This window comes from Eretmochelys imbricata, chromosome 6 (genome assembly GCF_965152235.1).
Source record: "Eretmochelys imbricata isolate rEreImb1 chromosome 6, rEreImb1.hap1, whole genome shotgun sequence".
NCBI lineage: Eukaryota > Metazoa > Chordata > Testudines > Cheloniidae > Eretmochelys > Eretmochelys imbricata.
The window spans coordinates 82890075-82909295 of record NC_135577.1 but is presented as its reverse complement, the minus strand read 5'-3'; the positions used below and the strand labels follow the sequence as shown (position 1 = coordinate 82909295).

Below are 19221 nucleotides of genomic sequence, written 5' to 3'. Positions count from 1 at the left end.
AATGGATAGGGGAAGCAGTAGATGTGATTGATATATATATATAATGATTTTATTAAAGCTTTTTACACAGTGCCAGATGACAAATAAGCCAATTGGGGAAATATGGTCTGGATTAAGCTTCTGTTAGGTAAATGCATAACTGACTGAAAGACCATACTCAAAGGATAGTTATCAATGAGTTATCAATGATTCGCTGTCAAACTGGGAAGGTATATCTAATGGAGTCCCACGGGGTCTGCTCTAGATCTTGTACTATTCAATATTTTAATTAATGACTTGGAATAATGGAGAGGAGAGAATGCTTATAAATTCTGTGAATGACACCAAGCTGGAAGCAGCTGCTAGCACTTGAGGATAGGTTTAGAATTCAAAATGACCGTGACCAACTGAAGAATTGGTCTGAAATCAACAAATGAAATTCAATAGAGAAAAGTGCAAAGTCCTACCCTTAGAAATTGCAAAAAAGTCAAATGCACAACTACAAAATGGGGAATAACTGAATGGATGGTAGTACTGTTGAAAAGGATTATGGGGTTACAGTGGATCACAAAATGAATGAGTCAATAGTGATGCAGCTGTGAAAAAGATGAATATTTTGAAGTGTATTAACAAGAGAGTTATATGTAAGACACTGTTCTGCTCTGTTCGGTACTGGCGAGACCAGTACTCAGCTGGAGTACTGTGCCTAGTTTTGGTCACCACACTTTAAGAAAGATGTGGACAAATTGGAGAAAGTCCAGAGGAGAGCAACAAAAATTGGTCAGGTTTTCCAAACCTTTTATCGTCAGGAAAGGTTGAATAAACTTGGCAAGTTTAGTCTTGAGAGAAGATTTAGGGGAGAACCTGATGTCAGTCTTCAAATATGTTAAAGGCTATTATAAAGAGGACAGCAATCAATTGTTCTCCATGTCCTCTGAAGGTAGGACAAGCAATGGGCTTAATCTTCAGCAAGGGAGATTTCGGTTAGATAGTAGGAAAAGCTTTCTAACTATAAAAATAATTAAGTACTGGAATATGAAGGGAGTTTGTGGACTCCCCACCACTGGAGCTTTTTAAGAACAAGTTGAACAAATGCCTGTCTGGGATGGTGGTCTAGGTTTACTTCATCCTACTTCAGTGTAGAGGGCTGGACTAGATGACCTCTCGAGGTTTCTTCCAGGCCTACATTTCTATGAGTTCTTAACAAAAACCCAGATTACAATTTATTTGAAAGCACAAGGAACAGGTGAATCTACTGAGTAACGCCAACAAGGATTTTAGGAACAGATCATACCAAAATAATCTGATGGCCCTTTGATACTGTTACATATTGAGTGGACAAGTTAAGTATTCAAGATATTTTATTTGTATTTTAGCAAGGCTTTTTACACATTACCAGACTGGAAGCTCATTAAAGAAATTGGAAGAGTATTGTCTGAATATTAAAATAAACAGCAAAAATTCATCAGAATAACTTGGAACTCTTGTTTGACAGGTGGAAAATGAGATAACACAGAAGTGTACAATGATCTATGTTGAGAGAAAAACACCGGAACACAAATGTGATAGTTACCTGTAAGAATCATAAATACAGATTTTTATGAAATATCTGAAACTGTGATAATAGAAAAAAAATATCAAGGAAATAATTCACCTTGTGTCCTTTTTATTTCTTAAGGAGCCTATAGCTCTTAGTACATCCACAGGACTTAAGTAAAAACCATAATTGGTTTAAAGACACTAACACAGTGGTGGGCAACCTTAGGCCCACCAGGGTAATCTGATTGCGGGCCACAATACATTTTGTTGAAGTTGACCCTCTGCAGGCACGGCCCCTGCAGCTCCCAGTGGCCATAGTTTGCTGTTCCCGGCCAATGGGAGCTGTGGGAAGCAGCGGCCAGCATGTCCCTGAGAACCGCGACCACTGGGAGCTGCGGGGGGGCCGTGCCTGCGGACAGTCAGGGTCAGCAAACGTCTCGCGGCCTGCAATCAGATTACCCTGATGGACCGCCTGCGGGCCGCAGGTTGCCCAACACTGCACTAACACGACTCATGTGGATAATTCACTATGCAGCAACGATAGGCTATGTTTTATGTTGTTTCCTCAGAGGCACACAGAACTGAAGGCGCTCCCCAGAGCAAGAAGGTCAATGGCCAAAATGGCCCCTGCAGTAAAGAAGCTGTAACTTACAGTAGTGTTACCCAACTGGCTTTGCAGCCCAGAATCTCTGAAGCACTTAGTGCTACAAGCATGCCCCTTCCCACTCTCCACACAGAGATCTGTGAAAGGGGACTGCACAGGGCCTCTTACATCAGCCCTATGCTGATTCTGCATCAGGAAATTCTCCCATAGCCTCCTTACATGGCCAAACCAGTGAACAGGGGCTTCAGTGAGAGCCAGAATCTATCCCAATACCTTAAAAGTAATCTACAAAGAAAAACTATGGGCTTTCACCTTTTTGCATCTTCATAAGCTGTAATAGCAGCCTGCAACCATGTGCACACACACAAGTGTGTGTACATTTAGTAGTTTATTCCCCCCCAGATTTTTTACATTGGAACTTCAGGTCTTGTCTGCCCAGGAAACCTGATGACAACTAAAGAATTAGTAACACAATAATACCATAAGAAATAGCAAAAGAAATTTTAGTGGGACTGTTTAAAATTTTGTTTAACTTTATAACTTCAATGACGATTAAATTTATTTTAGAAACAGGATATCTTTGTTAAAGGTTCAAAACCCAACCCATTCTATCAATGCAATTAACGGAGACATCTATGAGTCCCTCCAGCAAGAACAGGGAACACTAGACTTGATATTCCTGACACTTCTTCATTAAAAAACAAACAGAAAAATAGATGTAAGACTTTCAGGTTTTATTTATCCATAGAGAATAAACAGGGTACCCCACCAGCTTTTAAAAACCATTTGCAGATCATCTTTAAGCCTCGAGTTAAACAATCATCATGGTCCCTTCTGACCTTAAAGTCTATGAGTTTAATAAAGTCTAAATGAAATATTAATTCTGGAAAGTAACAATTGTAGCTGATGTTGTCACAGCGAAAAACATTAAACATCTCGTTAGCTTGTATCCATAGCTGTTCTCAGTTTAAGTTTTATTATTAAAATGGCTGCATTACTGGACCTGTGACCTGATAAGACTCAAACTTACTCAGCTGAAACAAGGACTATTTTTCTAGTGCAGAGGTTCTCAACCTTCATTGCACCACGACCCCTTCTGACAACAAAAATTACTACATGACCCCACTACCAAAGCTTGAGCCCACCCAAGCCCCACTGCCCTGGGCGGGGGGAGGCAAAGCCAAAGCCCCAGCACCCAGAGCTGAAGCCCTTGGGCTTCGGCCCCGGGCGGAGGGGCTCAGGCTTTGTCGGTGAGGTTCAGGCTTCAAGCCAGCTGTAATGTAGTATCTGGACTTGATATTCCTGATATTTCTACATTAAAAAACAAAACAGAAAAATAGATACGAGACTGTCAGGCTTTATTTATACAGAGAGAACAAACAGGATACTCCACCAGCTAACGCCAGCCGTGGTGACTCCATTACAATGGGGTCCTGACCCACAGTTTGAGAACCGCTGCTAGTGCTATAATGAAGCCAGATAATGCAGAGTGCGGAACACCATATAACAAATGAATAATTACATGTATGCTGCTAAAAACAGAATTATACTGAAAGGGGTAGGGGAAATATTTTAATGAAGGCTTGAGTTCTTAGATCCTAAAATTCTGAAACTAAATCTTCATTTAAATGAAGAGTCAGATGGGATAAAATGGATCCATTACCACCAATTTTTAAAAACGCTTTCAAATTTTTCAGAGTGGTAGCCGTGTTAGTCTGTATCAGCAAAAAGAACGAGGAGTACTCGTGGCACCTTAGAGACTAACAAATTTATTTGAGCATAAGCTTTCGGGGGCTAAATCTGATGAATTGGGCTTTAGCTCACGAAAGCTTATGCTCAAATAAATTTGTTAGTGTCTAAGGTGCCACAAGTACTCCTCGTTCTTTTTACCAAGTTTTTATGATTTGGGAATGTGCTAATTGCTAATGAGACTATTCAACAGTGAGTAACAACCTATTATGGTGTGTTTTCTTTTTGCTGCTGTATCTTTAAAATAACTGAAAAAGCTCAATAAATCTCCCCAAAAGCAAATAATTTGGAAATTAGAAGAGAGATCTTGGAATTTTGCAGACAAAGAGTTGCAGGTTCACTGCTGTTTAGTTTACCAATTCTCATCAGAAAAATAGGTAACTTCCTAGAATTCGGTTCAGGATCAATATGAAATACTTACCAAGCAGTAGTAATGAACAGTGAGACTGTATTCCTTGTAAGTTCTCTTTTCTCCATATTTTTCGGGACAGTCATCAGTTCGTTGACAGAGGACACAGGCTAAAATAGTAAAACACCATTTAGAAACACTTAATGGAAATGGTCCATTAACAGAAGATGCTGGTTTCTAACCCTTAAATAAATTAAGTATGAGGTAGGCTACTGGATAAGTGTAGTAAAGCCGGTACCACCCATCTGATATTCACCAGATGGAATTCAATGTTGTGTTTGTTTACCACACTCCACTTAATTTAAGTGGCTGATGTTTCTCTCCACTTTTTGTAGGTGCTTTCCACTTCTATCCCCTAGCCTTCCTTCTTTTTTCATGGGTAGGCTTGGAAGTGCAGAGCAGAAAGAGCAAGAGAGGAGAGATTGCAGCTTGCGCCTTCCCTGGCTCCTGCTGGATCCTAGTGAACAAGGGATTTTGCTGACCCAGCAGGCACCTCTCAGAATCTATCAGCAAGCCACACACCACGAGTTGAAATGCCCTGTTTTAAAGGCCAGCTAAGGTGGTATCTTCAATATTGTGTCAATTGAATGCCTAAACACTATGGTGAGCGGTACATTATAAATGTGTAGAGTAACTGGTATCTGAATATAAACAGATTGTACTCAACTTTTTTTGTAGAAATATAATGGATATATTGATGATCTCAATAACATAATAAGATCAATGCAAAGAATCATACTTACTTGTTAGTCACTGTGGTTCTTGGAAACGTTCTGCACATGTAGATCCAGCTTATGGTGTCCATGTGCCCCAGCAAAGGAGTTCAGAACATTTTCACTAGAAGCGTCCAACAGGGATCATACATGCTCTGAGGGCATAAAGGGCACAGCAACCCCAACTGCCACTCAGTTCCTTCATCACCCAGAATCCTCATTTGTGGGACTCTGAACTGCCAGTATGGAGGGCAAGTCATGGGATCTTCATGTAAAGAACATCTCGAAGAACCCCGGTTACCCAGATTAAGTAACTGCTCTTGAAGGAGGTGGAAACTAGAAGTTATCTGTAAAGAGACTGCAAAATAGCTCTTCCAAAAATGGGCATCAGATCTTGAAACTGTGACTTAATAATGTTTTGTAAGCATATGAGCTGAAGACCAGGTAACTGCTCTACGTACTTCTGATATTGGAACCCAACTTCAGCATGCTATTGAGGCTGTTTGCACTCTGGTGGAGTGAGTTTGCATGTTTGATGGAGGACTCTTATTAATATCATAAGCAGTTCTAATACCATCCATACCCATTCTAGCCATCCCTTTTGATTTGTTATCATAAACAAAGAAAAGTCTTGGCATTTTACCAAAAGATCTAGTGCTACCTAGGTAATAGAACGGTGATCTCACATTTAATGTATGTAATTTTGAAGGTGAAGAATGAGGTTTTGGAGAAAAGCTGGAAAATTACTGCATCAGTAGATATGAAAATTTGAGTATGTCAAGAATAAAAAGATGGATGTGGTCTCACAGTTACTCTATCCATGTAAAAAACTGTATGGAAGATTTATCATTAGGGGCTGTAAATTTGCTTATTCTACATTTTGATGTAATTGCTACCAGGAATGCCACCTTCACTGACGGTAGATGAATTGGACAATTTGATAGCGGTTCAAGGAGCTCAGGTGCGAGTGGTCCACAAGTGAAGAAAGCACTAAATCTGAAGTCCCATGCTGGAGCAATCTTTCTCACAGGAGGAAAAATGTGGGGGAAAAAATTTCATAAATCTATTAATTGATTGATAAAGTTGCACCTCCCTCTTCTGGAGGATGAAATGCGGATATCATTACCAAATAGACTTTGATTGAAGAGATATATTTAAAGCACTTGGGACTATCTAAGAGGTAATCTATTATTGGACCAGAACTCTGACATGGAGCATAACGTTAAGACTTTCCTCATAAAGAAAAGTATTTCCATTTGGCCGTATAAACAATCCGAGCAGATAATTATCTACTCTGAAGAAGAATACTCTGCTCCTCTGAAGAGCACTCTGTCTGTTGAGGACATCCAGATATCATCCAAGTCATGAGATGCAGAGAGGCTAGATTTGGGTGGAGAATCAGACTGTGCTATCAAGTCTTCATCAACTTATGCTCCAAGTTCAAGATCTGACAGTAGCATTAGATCTGAGAACCAAAACTGGCAAGGCCAAGCAGTAGTCACTGTATAATTCAAGCCTTTTCTTGCCTTATTTTCCGTAATACTATTGGAATCAATGCAAATGGAGAGAAAGCACACATCAAAAGATTTTCCAGCCTGTTTTGATTGTTCATTAGTTGCAACAACCACCAGTGACAATGGTGTTGAATGAGTATAAAAATACTCAAATCCTTTAGATGGCACCTGACATTTATGATCAATAGCTGATCTTTCTGCAGTAGCTGAAATGGAAGCAGGAGTAGCCCAGAGATCTTCTGCCAGATCCAATATTCCTTCGTTAATAGGTAACACAACCCTGCTCTGGGATGCTGGCTGTAGAATATCAAAAGGTTTATATATGCTTTTTCCTGAACTGTCTCCAAAGGAACTTCAATAATTCCTGAAAATTTTTTAAATCATCAGCTGAAAGAGGTGTAGCCGGAGACATGGTTCCATCAGGTAAGGAAGAAGAACCAAGTATAGCATCAGATGGATTGTCCTGATGGGCTGGTATTTCACCATTACTTAAAATTTGCTATTCCTCTGTATCTTGAACTCGATGAAGACAGTGATCAGACTTATAAGAGTTTTCAGCAGGTGATTGTCTATTGTAGGAATATTGTTCCTGAAATTGCGGATATCGAGGGCATAAGAACCAATATGGCCACCGGGGAAAGGGACATTGTGGCCCTTTCAGAGGGAATCAAGGTGCATAGTGAGAATTAGCATCTCATAGACTTTAAAATCAGAAGGGAACATCTTGATAATCTAGTCAGATCTCCTGTACATTGCAGGCCACAAAACCTTACTCACCCACTCCTGTAATAGACCCACTATGTCTGGCTGAGTTACTGAAGTCCTCAATTCATGATTTAAAGACTTCAAGTTACAGAGAATCCACAATTTACACTAGTTTAAACCTGCAAGTGACCTGTGCCCCATGCTGCAGAGGAAGGCAAACCCCCCACCCCCTAGAGTCTCTGGCAATCTGACCTGGGAGAAAATTCCTTCCTGACCCCCAAAATAGTGATCAGTTGGGTTCTGAGCATGTGGTCAAGACCCACCAGCCAGACACCTGGGAAAGAATTCTCTGTAGTAACTCAGCCCTCCTCATCTAGTGTCCCATCAACAACCATTGGAGATAGTTGCTGCTAGTGGCTACATGCTTGTAAGGAGTCCCATCATACCATCCCCTTCATAAACTTATCAATTTCATCAAGCTCAGTCTTGAAGGCAGTTAGATTTTTTGCCCCCTCTGCTCCCTTGGAAGGCAGTTCCAGAACTTCATTCCTCTAATGGTTAGAATCCTTCACCTAATTTCAAGCCTAAAATTGTTGATGGCCAGTTTATATCCATTTGTCCTTGTGTCCACATTGGCGCTTAACTTAAATAACTCCTCTCCCTCCCTGGTATTTATCCCTCTGACATATTTACAGAGAGCAGTCATATCTCCTGTCAGCCTTCTTTTGGTTAGGCTAAACAAAACAAGTCTTTGAGTCTCCTCTCATAAGGTAGGTTTTCCATTTCTCAGATCATCCTAGCAGCCCTTCTCTGCATCTGTTCCAGTCTGAATTCATCTTTCCTAAACATGGGACAACACAATTGCACAGTATTCCATATGAGGTCTCACCCAGTGCCTTATATAATGGTACTAACACTTCCCTGTCTTTACAGGAAATATCTCGTCTGATGCATCCTAAGACTGCATTAGCCTCTCTCACAGCTGCATCATATTAGTGGCTCATAGTCATCCTGTGATCAACCAAAACACCCAGATATTTCTCTTCCTCTGTCATTTCCAACTGTAAGTCCCCAGCTTGTAGCAAAAATTCTTGTTGTTAGTTCTTAAGTGCATGACCCTGCACTTTGCACTATTAAATTCATCCCATTTCTATTACTCCAGTTTTCAAGGTCCTCCAGATCTTCTTGCATGATATTCCGGTCCTCCTCTGTATTGGCAATACCTCCCAACTTCGTGTCATCCACAGATTTTATTAGCACACTCCCACTTTTTGTGCCATGGTCATTAATAAAAATGTTAAATAAGATTGACCATCCCTGAGAAACTCCACTAGTAACCTCCCTCCAGCCTGAAAGTTCACCTTTCAGTATGACCCCTTGTAGTCTCCCCTTTAACAATTTTCTTACCCACCTTTCAATTCTCATATTAATCCCTATCTTTTACAATTTAACTAATAATTTCCCATGTGGAACTGTATCAATAGCCTTCTTGAAATCCAGGTAGATTAGATGTACTGCATTCCCTTGGTATAAAAAAAATAAATAAAAAAAATCAGTTATCTTCTCAAAGATTGGCACCATCTTCCTTTTGTAAAATCATGTTGTATTTTAACCCAATTACTGTTTGCCTCTGTGTCCTCAACTATTTTCTCTTTCAAAATTTGTTCCAAGACCTTGCATACAATTGAAAACAAACTAACAGGCATCTTTAGGTCTATTAGGAGGCTCTTGTCCATATGCCACCCTAAACTTATTTTCTTTCTGTCCGTGTGACTTTCTCTTTGAGGGAGGACTCCTGCTAGAGTCTATAGAGGAATGAGAAGCCATGACAGGAGACTGAAGGATTTGAGTGGGTGTTAAATCCTTGATTGTATTGACATACTGGTTCAAAGATATTTTCATTAGAGGCACCCTAGTTTTCTTTTTGAGGAAGGGCTCTGTCTGGTATTGAGATCAGAAAAAGCACCAGGACTGGTGACTCAGGTGCTGGAGTGACCCTAAGGTCTAGTGAAGACACAAAAGAAGCTTTTGGAGCTGCAAATTTAGTTATAAAAGGTCCCTGCAAGGAGGATGCTATAGATGCCCCTCTGCTTTGAAGCTTCCTCTGCAGTTAAAACAATTGGTGCACAGCAGGCTTTGATCAAAGCTGCCAGTGCTGCCAAGGAAAGCATTGCAGAAGACTGTCCTGGGCACTCTGAGAGTCAGTCACTCAGTCCTCGAACAGTAAGGGTCTCTGACTGCTCCAATGGACCCAAATCTTTTTAAATTGCTCCTGAATTAGGTGTCACGTTTCTGGTGACAGAAGCCTTGGAGAGATGAGCTGGAAAAACAGAAGCCTCTATATCAGGTCTGTGCTGAGTCAGACATAACTCTCATGGACCTTTCCCTAAGATAAAGCTTCAGTTTGGACTACCACTCCTAGTGTGTGCACTTCTTGAAGGACTTGCAAACTTCACACTTAGCCATAACAGGTTCCTCACCCAGACAGTAAAGGCATCTATTGCGATCTCCCCACAGGAGGACATGGCTTGAAGCCTTGGCTCTGCCATAAGCTGCTGCCTTTTTTTTTTTTTAAACCTACTAAGAACATGCTAATTGAAACAGTAACAAGTAAATTAGCTACTAAGCATAAACAAATTATTAAGTAACAAGATTACTACAAAGGGACAGTATGTTCTGACTTTGCCTCATGGGAAGAAGGAACTTAGTGGTGGTTGCTGTACCCTTTAAGCCCTGGGGGAAGGGGACACAAGTCACAAAGGGCATATGTGTGACCCCTATTGGCAATGGTAGAGTATGAAACATTTTCACCTGTGATTGGGCACATGGACACCAGAAATGGGATCCACCTGTGCAGTAACTTGAAGAACTGTGTTACTACTTTTTAGTCCATTGCTTTTTCATATGTATGTGTGGCAACCATTTGGCAATACATGATTCAGTGAAGGGGGTTCCATTGACTGCATTAAGTCACATATTAGAAATGCCCGTACAATATACAATAGTGTTTCAAAACAGATCCATTAGCAAATTCGAGAACACCTTGGATTTAACAAATTTAAAACACAAAAACGAACTATTAAGGTTACCAAGAAATTCAGAAAATGAACAAAAACTAAAAGCTAGAAACAGATAAATTAATTTCAGATATCTTAATTCTGACCCGCAGTAGAAATAAGTTAAAGTTTTTCTTCAATTTACTGATACTTCCATTAATCTAAAGGTACCATTAGCATTAAATGAATATGGTTAACAGTCACAACAGAGAAAGAAAACAGTGCTATTTTAAACTCTTCTATTTTCAGAAAAGTGAAGTCTCAACTTAATAGATATGTCTCACACACAGCTAAGTTTAACCCAGCAGTTGCACTTCCAAAGTGATTTTTTTAAAGCATTTATTTGCTTTAAAAACCGATCAAAATATGTTTTAAGCATAAACATAATTACGGGAAGCCTTTAACAAAATTAGGAAAATCAGTCATCAAGAATATCATGCCACCTTGAACTCACCCTGAAGTGAATCATGTTTCAACACACAATTTTACTATTGAAATTTCACCCATTCTTTTAAACCATTGCATTACCAAGCCACATGCTGGAGCCATACTGTTGAATTTAAATTGAAATCCTACATTAAAATTATTGCCTTTGTATTGCAGCATCTACAAGTTCTGTAAACATTTAAATACAGTAAGTTAGCTAAATCAGTCTTTCTCAATCAGGGATACATGTACCCCTGGGGGGTACGCAGAGGTTTTCCAGGGGAGGGTTACCAGACAGCAAGTGAAAAATTGGGACGGGGATGGGGAGTAATAGGAGCCTGTATAAGAAAAAGACTCAAAAATCGGGACTGTCCCTATAAAATCGGGATATCTGGTCACCCTATCCAGGGCATACATCAACTCATCTAGATGTTTGCCTAGTTTTGCAACAGGCTACATAAAAAGCACTAGTAAAGTCAGTTCAAACCAAAATTTCATACAGGGAATGACTTGTTTATACTGTTCTATATACTATACATAGAAATGTAAGTACAGTATTTCTATTCCAATTGATTTATTTTATATTTACATGGTAAAAATGAGAAAGTAAGAAATTATTCAGTAATAGTGAGCTGTGACACTTTTGTATTTTTATGTTTGATTTTGTAAGCACGTAGGTTTTTAGTGAGGTGAAACTTGGGGGTACACAAGACAAATCAGACCACTGAAATTGGTACAGTAGTCTGGAAAGGTTGAGAGCCGCTGTGCTAAATCATTTAAATAGCCTTACTTACCTGGGCTTTGGAAGCGACAGAGGGTATTTTCATTCATTCTAGTACCTTTCTTCTAGCTGTTTACTATGGAAATTAAAACAAGATGTCAAAAGTATTCAGTTTGTTGAGGATGGTATGCTGCATTTTACTGTATTTAATTCAATTTTCTTTTAAACTCTAGTCTTAAAAGACTAAGTAACCTACTTCTACATTTTTCCTTTTACAATGCTTCCCAGATGACCTCAAAGTCCTAACAAATTAAAATTCAGCTTTCGCTCTGAAAGGTAAAAGTTGAAAAGAATAAAGGCTGAAAAGGTGAAATCTGATCTTTTCTGTACTTTTATGCTATACTATACAGCGTTTCTCAAACTGGGGATCCCAACTCAAAAGGGAGTCGCAAGGTTATTACAGGGGGGTTGCAGTATTGCCAACCTTATTTCTGTGTTGCCTTCAGAGCTGGGCAGTCAGAGAGCGGCGGCTGCTGGCCAGGCACCCAGCTCTGAAGGTAGCACGCCAGCAGCAGCACAGAAGTCAGGGTGACATGGTATGGTATTGCCACCCTTACTTCTGCGCTGCTGATGGCAGTGGCTTCAGAACTGGATGGCCAGAGGGTGGTGGCAGCTGGCTGAGCACCCAGCTCTGAAGCCAGTGCCACCACCAGCAGCAGCATAGAAGTAAATGTGGCATGGAATGTGGGGGCCGGAGGTTGTCACTTTTTGGCGGTGCGGGGAGGGGTCATCATAAGCTTTACAAGTTTATATTTTGCCATTTTCAAATACATATTCATGCTTTGTTACAACACCAAGAAATTTAAGATTTAAATATCTGAAACCATGAAATTCAAGATTTTTAAAATGCTATGACCATTACATTTATGAAAATAGACTGTGAATTTGGTAGTGCTCTAACAATAAGCCTTTCATTAATGCAATTTGCCTCTGACTTCCGCAGCATTTGTGAACCAAATCATGAACAACAAATTTTATTTCCACTTTCCAAAAGATGCTTTTGCAAATACACTGGCAAAGAACTTGCAGTTTGCCTATCAAATTAGTAAACTATGCATTTATTTAAATGCAAATTTGTTCTCAATCAACTGACAAGATTTCAGTTTCTGCAAAAAAATACCCCACGACACACTGGGCCACACTTTTCCCTGATATAATTCACTGGACTTTAGTGGAGTTACACCAGGAAGAAATCTGATCCATTTTGTTAATTGTTCTCCAGAACTTTTAGCTATTATGCTTATGCAGAAAACTTGATCCAAGTATAACTGATGCAGTGGTGTTTCCCTGAAGTTGCAGACAGTGTAGATTAGATTTAAGGTATGAACTATCCCAATCATTTAAATGATTAAAACATGTGACAAAGTTGAGGAATATCATATTATGAAGATCTACAGAGAGTGACCGATTATTCTGGATAGACCTGTTCACATTTAACACCACAGTAGGGCTAAAGGTAGTTGACTTCATCTTCTTTACTAAGGGCTCAGCTTCCAAAAATATGGGAAACACTGCTTGACTAAACAAGAAACATGCAACAAATCTTAAAACTATAGCCACTCTTCAAGGAGCTGCTGGCAATGCACATGGGAAGAAAACTGTAACATTTCTAGGAATCAGAAGACAGACATAGAAGAGACCTATTGGGTCCTGTAATCCATCTGCTGGTGCAGGAATATCTATAGAAGTGAAGGCTTGTGATTGGAATAATCTGAAATCACTAGTTATACAATTTAATGCATCAACCTTTTTATTCAATCTCATTTTGTTTTAATACTTTTGGACAATTTTAACTTCAGGTTATATACCTACATAATGTAGATCACATTTATTATGCCCTTACACTGCCAAACAAATCAGCTAATCAAGATGGTCACTTAATGCCATTTCTGCCAATTTAACTGAATCTGATAAGCTACAAAGAAGTTATTTTTCCATCCTTCTTTAGTGAGGGAGTCAAGAACAGAGTTTAAAACAGTATCTTACCTCTTTGGAACTCCCCGTGAAAGATGTTTTTTTCCTCACTCAGCAATGGCCACTGGCACCCTCAAGGTCTTCAGTCTTTTAGGGCACTCGAACAGAGGGACCATCTGTATAGGCAAAGAGGATCCAAGACATCAGTACCCTATGGCTTAATTAAATGGTGAAAAATCCTGATAGATAGGGGGAACTTAGGTTTGGTTGGCAATGAGAAGCACAAATGTCAGAACCTAACATTTCATTCTCTCTTTTGGGTTTTGGGGAGAAGAAAGAGGAACTGTTACTAAAAGCAGTGCGTTGCTCTCTTATCTCAGTGTGGTGTGCCCTGGAGTTTTTAATTCACAAATTAAGGATCTGTGAGAGCAAAACTTTGCTTGCGCACAAAGCCCCCAACTCCAGCGAGGTTCCATACAAATGCAAAGGTTGTCCTGCATGGATCCAGTTGCAGGATTGGGGCTAAATCATTGCTCACTGGGTACAAAAGTGAGACAATAGTCAACTTTTTGCCTGAATTATTGTTTCCTCAAGTCTGCCACTAATTTTGAAATCAAGTATTTAGTCAACAGCTGAAGTGTATAAGAAATGGGGACTTGCAGGCAATAGGCAAGATGACTCCTAAGGACTGTAGTACATTTAATACAGAAACAAAAGTTGTTTTAAAAATGAAATTTGTTTACAATACCTTGCAATTGGACTATGTTTACTTGGGGGGAAAAACAGAGTAAACCTAAGGAAATGCTAGGCAAGTTAGTCCATAATAAGTGATTTAACTTGTTTTTGTGCTACTGGCCCAGACAATATTTTAGTGTCATGTCTATTTACAATTAGTGTATACCAAACCTCAGAAACAATCCATATGGCACCTCTCTAATGCTACTACATCGTTCTCCAGAATCTAAGCTATCAGTTTCAAAATAAAGGGCAAGCCCACATTACAAAACTAAGTTGACAGAAGTTAATAACTGCGACAGATGTACGTTTATGTAAGTTGCTTTTGCGTGGCCACACTAAACTTGTGTCAGCAGTGTGTCCTCACTAGCAGCGCTTGCACTGATGCAGAGCAGTCCACTGTGGGTAGCTATCACACTGTGCAACTTGCCATCATCTAATGCAGGGTGTTTTGGGAAAGGTTTCTGATGTCTCATGGAAGCAAACAAGTCACACAGGGGTGACTGGGAACATGGTTTCAACATCCCATGACGCAGTTTTCTCCAGCTCATAATTTTATCTGCATCCCATAAAGTTTTGGCCTCTTTTCAAAAGCCCTGCAAACCCACGTCAGCCATCTCTGTGAAAAGCATGGATCCTGAACAGCTCTGCACTACTGTGATGAGCATTGAGCGTACAACGCGCCTGATCCTGCACACGGAGTCACAGGCAACATGACAATTCCTTGGAGGCTAGCTTGCTGTGGGATATAGAAACAACTCAAGTTATTGTTGGCATTCACAGAGCAGCTGCAGATGGAGGAGCACCAGTTCTGGGCCCGGGACTGGTGGGATCAAATCATTATGCAGGTATGGGATGATGAGCAGTGGCTGTAAAATTTTGAATGTGCAATGCCACATTCCTGAAGTGCGTGCAGAGCTCACCCCAGTCCTCTGGCAGTGACACCAAACTGAGAGCAGCCTGACAGTGGAGAAGTCAGTGGCAATCGCTGTGTGGAAGCTTGCAATGCCAGATCGGTATCAATCAGTCGGGAATCAATTTTGAGTTGGGAAATCCACCATGAAGGCTACTATGATGCAAGTGTGCAAGGCCATTAATTGCATCCTACTACGAAGGACTATGAATCTGGGCAATGTGCAGGACATAGTGGATGGTTTTGCAGCAGTGGGGTTCCCGAACTGCAGTGGGGCAACAGATGGCACACATATCCCTATTTTGGCACTAGACCATCTTGCCACAGAGTACATCAACAGAAACGGCTACTTTTCTATGGTATTGCACGCTCTGTTGGATCACTGGGGGCATTTTATTGACATCAGTGTGGGATGGTCAGGGAGGGTGCATGACGCACACATCTTTAAGAACACAGGCTTCTACAGAAGGCTGCAAGCAGGGACTTTCCAAACCAGAATATAACCATTGAGGATGTTGAAATGCCAGTAGTGATCCTGGGAGACTCAGTCTACCCCGTTACTCGCATGGCTCATGAAGCCATACATCAGCCACCTCAACAGCAGCAAGGAACGCTTCAACTAAAGGCTCTACAGGTGCAGAATGACATTTTAATGTGCCTTTGGCCATCTGAAAGGCCAGTGGTGCTGTCTACTTATGAGATTAGATCTCCGTGAAAACAAAATATCGCAAAGGTTATAGCTGCCTGCTGTGTGCTTCATAATATTTGTGAAGCTAAGGGGAAAAGTTTCTGCCAGGGGGGAGGTGGAAAAGCTGTCTGCTGATTCTGAGCAGGCAGATACTAGGGCTATAAGAAGAGCTCAACAGGGAGCTATATGGCTCAAGGAGGCTTTGAAAGACCATTTTAATAGTGCAGAACGTGCATTGCTGTAGTGTGCTCTGCCTGGCTTTGGTTTTTTGCACCCCAGTGTGAACCTTATAATGAGTGCAGTGTATGTAGTAATATCAATAGAGGCATCTGCAATGCTGTATTATCTGTGAATGTCAGCCCCAGCCAGCATATGTTGTGAATAAAGATTAATTAAATTTCTACAAATAGACTTTTATTGCAAACCCAGACAGACATATAATTTAATGAAACTTTATAAACACAGGGAAAAGGAACCTTTAAGGGAAATAACGGCCATTTTCATTTCACAAACACATACACCAATCATCTCTCTCAGACGTCAGCATATGCATGGCTGTGATTGTCTGTACTCTCCCCAAGGGTGAAGTGGGAGGGGTCCTGCAGCAGCCCCAGGCGCCACATAGAATTTGGGGAGGGTGGGGTATAGGGAGATGTGGGATGCAGTTGTCCATGGGCTGCAGAGAGAGGCAAGAACAGGTCTGTTGAACCTGAAGGTCAACAAGAGTCACCAGCATGTCTGTTTGCTGCTTGAGAAGCACTAGCATCTCCTGTTGCACATCTCTCTCCTTTTCCTGTGCTTTTCTCTTCTCCTCTTTATCCCCGTCCAGTCTGTCTGCGAGGGTGATCCTTTAAGCCCTGTCCTTGATAGGCAAAGCAACAGAGGCCTGCAGGATCTCTTGAAACATGTCATCACGCTTCCTCTTCCTTCTTCTTATCTGGCTGAGCTGCTCCGCTGGTGTGGATGGAGAGCCCCTCAAGTCCACATTTCAAGCTGCAAAAGATACAATAGTACCTCTGTGTGTTGACTATATTCACAAGATAAATGGAAACTTGGTATACCGAACTTACTCCCCCTGATCCACACAAGTTACAAGCACTACATTCTTACTTCTCCTTGGGATTCATAGAGCACGACAGCAGTCCCAGCCATGGTGAGTACAGCTCGGGGATGAGTTGGGACAATGGGATTGGGGGGCTAGCTCTGGGGTATGAATATATGCAGATAGGGCAACTGAACATTAGCATGATTTTCCATAGGCAGTGGGGATTTTTGCTGATATCTCACTCCTGAGGGTAACGGAGGCTGAAAGGGAATAGTTCCTACATGTGTGTGACTGCAGACCAGGGTTCCTATGCTGCTAGCCTGTGTGCTGCAATGGTGCCTGCTGAATTAATTCCTGAGTGGTGTTGGAAAGTGTCCTGCCACAGAAGAAATAAGACAGCCCTCCCTAGAAACCTTTAGCAGGGGATTGCAGACTACCTCCAAGCAAGTTTTCTTGAGATTTCTATGTAGGATTCACGGGACATCCCAGTGCACATAAAGAAACTGTTCTGCAGGGCGCCCTCTGCCTAACTGTACAGGGAAATGAGAAGCAGATAGTGAAATAACCAATAGAGGTAGAATTGCTGTCTCTTCTAGCATGATTAAAAAAAAGAGTAAATGAATAGATAGATGTGTTCCTGCAATATCAAAGCAAACTACATACTTACCAGAGGTTCCTTCCCCTGCATCAGGCTTGCCTATGCTGGACTCTAGGGACTGGCTCAACTGCGTCACTGGATCCCCCGATGGCCTGTTCCCCATACTCCTCCTCCTCACTGTTCATTCCGGAGGCCTGTGACTCCAACTCCCTCGAAGTATCCCCTGAGCCCTTGGGGTGGTGGAGGGGTCTCTGCCGAGGATGGCACGCAGCTCTCTGTAAAAGTGGCTCTGCACCAGTGCAACTGTTAGACTCCCTTGCCTTCTGGTACGCCTGTCGCAGTTCCTTGGCTCTCTCATAGCATCGTTGAGGGACCCTCTTGTAGCCCTTCTCCCCCATGCCCTGAGCAATCTTCTCATAGATATTGACGTTTCTTCAGCTGGAGTGGAGCTGTGCCTGCACAGCCTCTTCTCCCCACAGACCCAGGAGAATCCACCACATCCTGTGTACTCCAGGCAGGAGCGCGTTTGCGGCATGGAGCGGGTTACTAAGTCAGCTCCCCAGGTAGTGCGAACAGGAAATGGAATTTCAAAAATTCACAGGGCTTTAAAAGTGGAGGGACGTGTACACGTATACCTGGCCGCCCAGCAGCCAAGTTCAAAACTGTGACCAGAGCAGTCACAGTGGGGCATAGCAGGATGCCTCCTGGAGGCCACTAAAGTTGATGAAAGTACTGCGTCACCCTAACTATGTCAACCTAAGCATTATACCTCTTGCGCAGGTAGAGTTAAGTCAGTATAGCGGGCGAGTTACATCGGCAGGAGCAACATTTTAGTGTAGATGCTTACAGAGTTAGGTTGATGCAAGGCAGCTTATGTCGACCTAACTCTGTAGTGTAGGTCAGTGGTTCTCAACAGGGGGTCCAAGAACTCTCTCAGGGGGGTTGCGGGTCCCCACGGCTAAAACCCAGAGCCCAATCCTCAGCGCCCCCCATGGGGCTCGAGTTGGGAGCAGCGGGGCTGAATTCCAGAGCCCCGGTGCTCCCCAAGGGGCAGAAGCCCTGAGCCCATGGGCATAGATGGGGGAGATATGGGGGTGTTGCACTCCCCCCCCTGCCCCGCCAAAACTACAGTGCAAGAGCAGGGCAGTCCCAGGAAAGCTCCACACACCCACTCCACCTCCTTCTCTCCCCGCTCCCTGGCCATGTCAGAGGTGGGAAGCCAGAACCAGGCAGTGAGGGACAGTTGCTGCTCTGGCTGGTGCCATGGACCAGGCAGCCGCAGCGTTCCCTTGTTTCCTGCTGTTGCAGGGGTTTGAAACTGCTCCTCAGCTCCCAGCCCCATTTGCTCACGCAGCCAATAAAAGCTGCCTGGGTGGGAGACCCGGCTTCATGGCTGGCAGAGCCCTCAGGGAACAGGGACTGCAGGGGAGCCCTCTGGGCACACAGTTATGAACCCCCACTCCCTGCACCCTGAGCTACACACCTCCCTGCACATACCCCTAGCTCCCTGCACCCTGAGCTACCCCATGTGTGCACATGGCCCCTAGCTACCCCTGCGTGCACCCTGACTTATTCCCCTCCCCGCACACAGCCCTTAGCTCAAAATGTTTGAAAATCGCTCAGGGAGAGGGGTAGCAAAGCCCCTCCCCCTTTGAGTTATCATTTTTGGTTGCGCCCCCCCGCCCCAAACCCAACAGGACGGGTGGCCTACTGAGGTGAGTCAGGGAGTGTAGGTGGTGCTCTCTCCCCAGACCCTACCGTGCGGAGCTGGCTCAAGCCTTGCTGGCCCCTGCCTACCCAAAATAGAAGTCAAACTACACCTATGCCCCCAGCCCAGAATCCCTCCTCCCCCA

General features: G+C 42.4%; 1 protein-coding gene across 4 annotated transcripts in view; it reads right to left on the bottom strand.

Moving 5' to 3' along the window:
- The window catches only part of G2E3 (G2/M-phase specific E3 ubiquitin protein ligase), a 51140-nt gene that overhangs the window by 30160 nt on the left and 1759 nt on the right, over positions 1 to 19221 (bottom strand). For 3 of the 4 annotated variants that reach the window (XM_077818969.1, XM_077818970.1, XM_077818971.1), the window contains exons 2-4: positions 13462 to 13565; positions 11489 to 11551; positions 4293 to 4390 (exon numbers count right to left, since the gene is read on the bottom strand). In XM_077818969.1, coding sequence (XP_077675095.1) covers positions 4293 to 4390; positions 11489 to 11525 — 135 coding nt within the window. In that variant the 5' untranslated portion in view covers positions 11526 to 11551; positions 13462 to 13565. Of the gene's footprint in view, positions 1 to 4292; positions 4391 to 5023; positions 5162 to 11488; positions 11552 to 13461; positions 13566 to 19221 lie in introns of those variants that run through there. The other variant, XM_077818973.1, reaches the window with a different exon arrangement.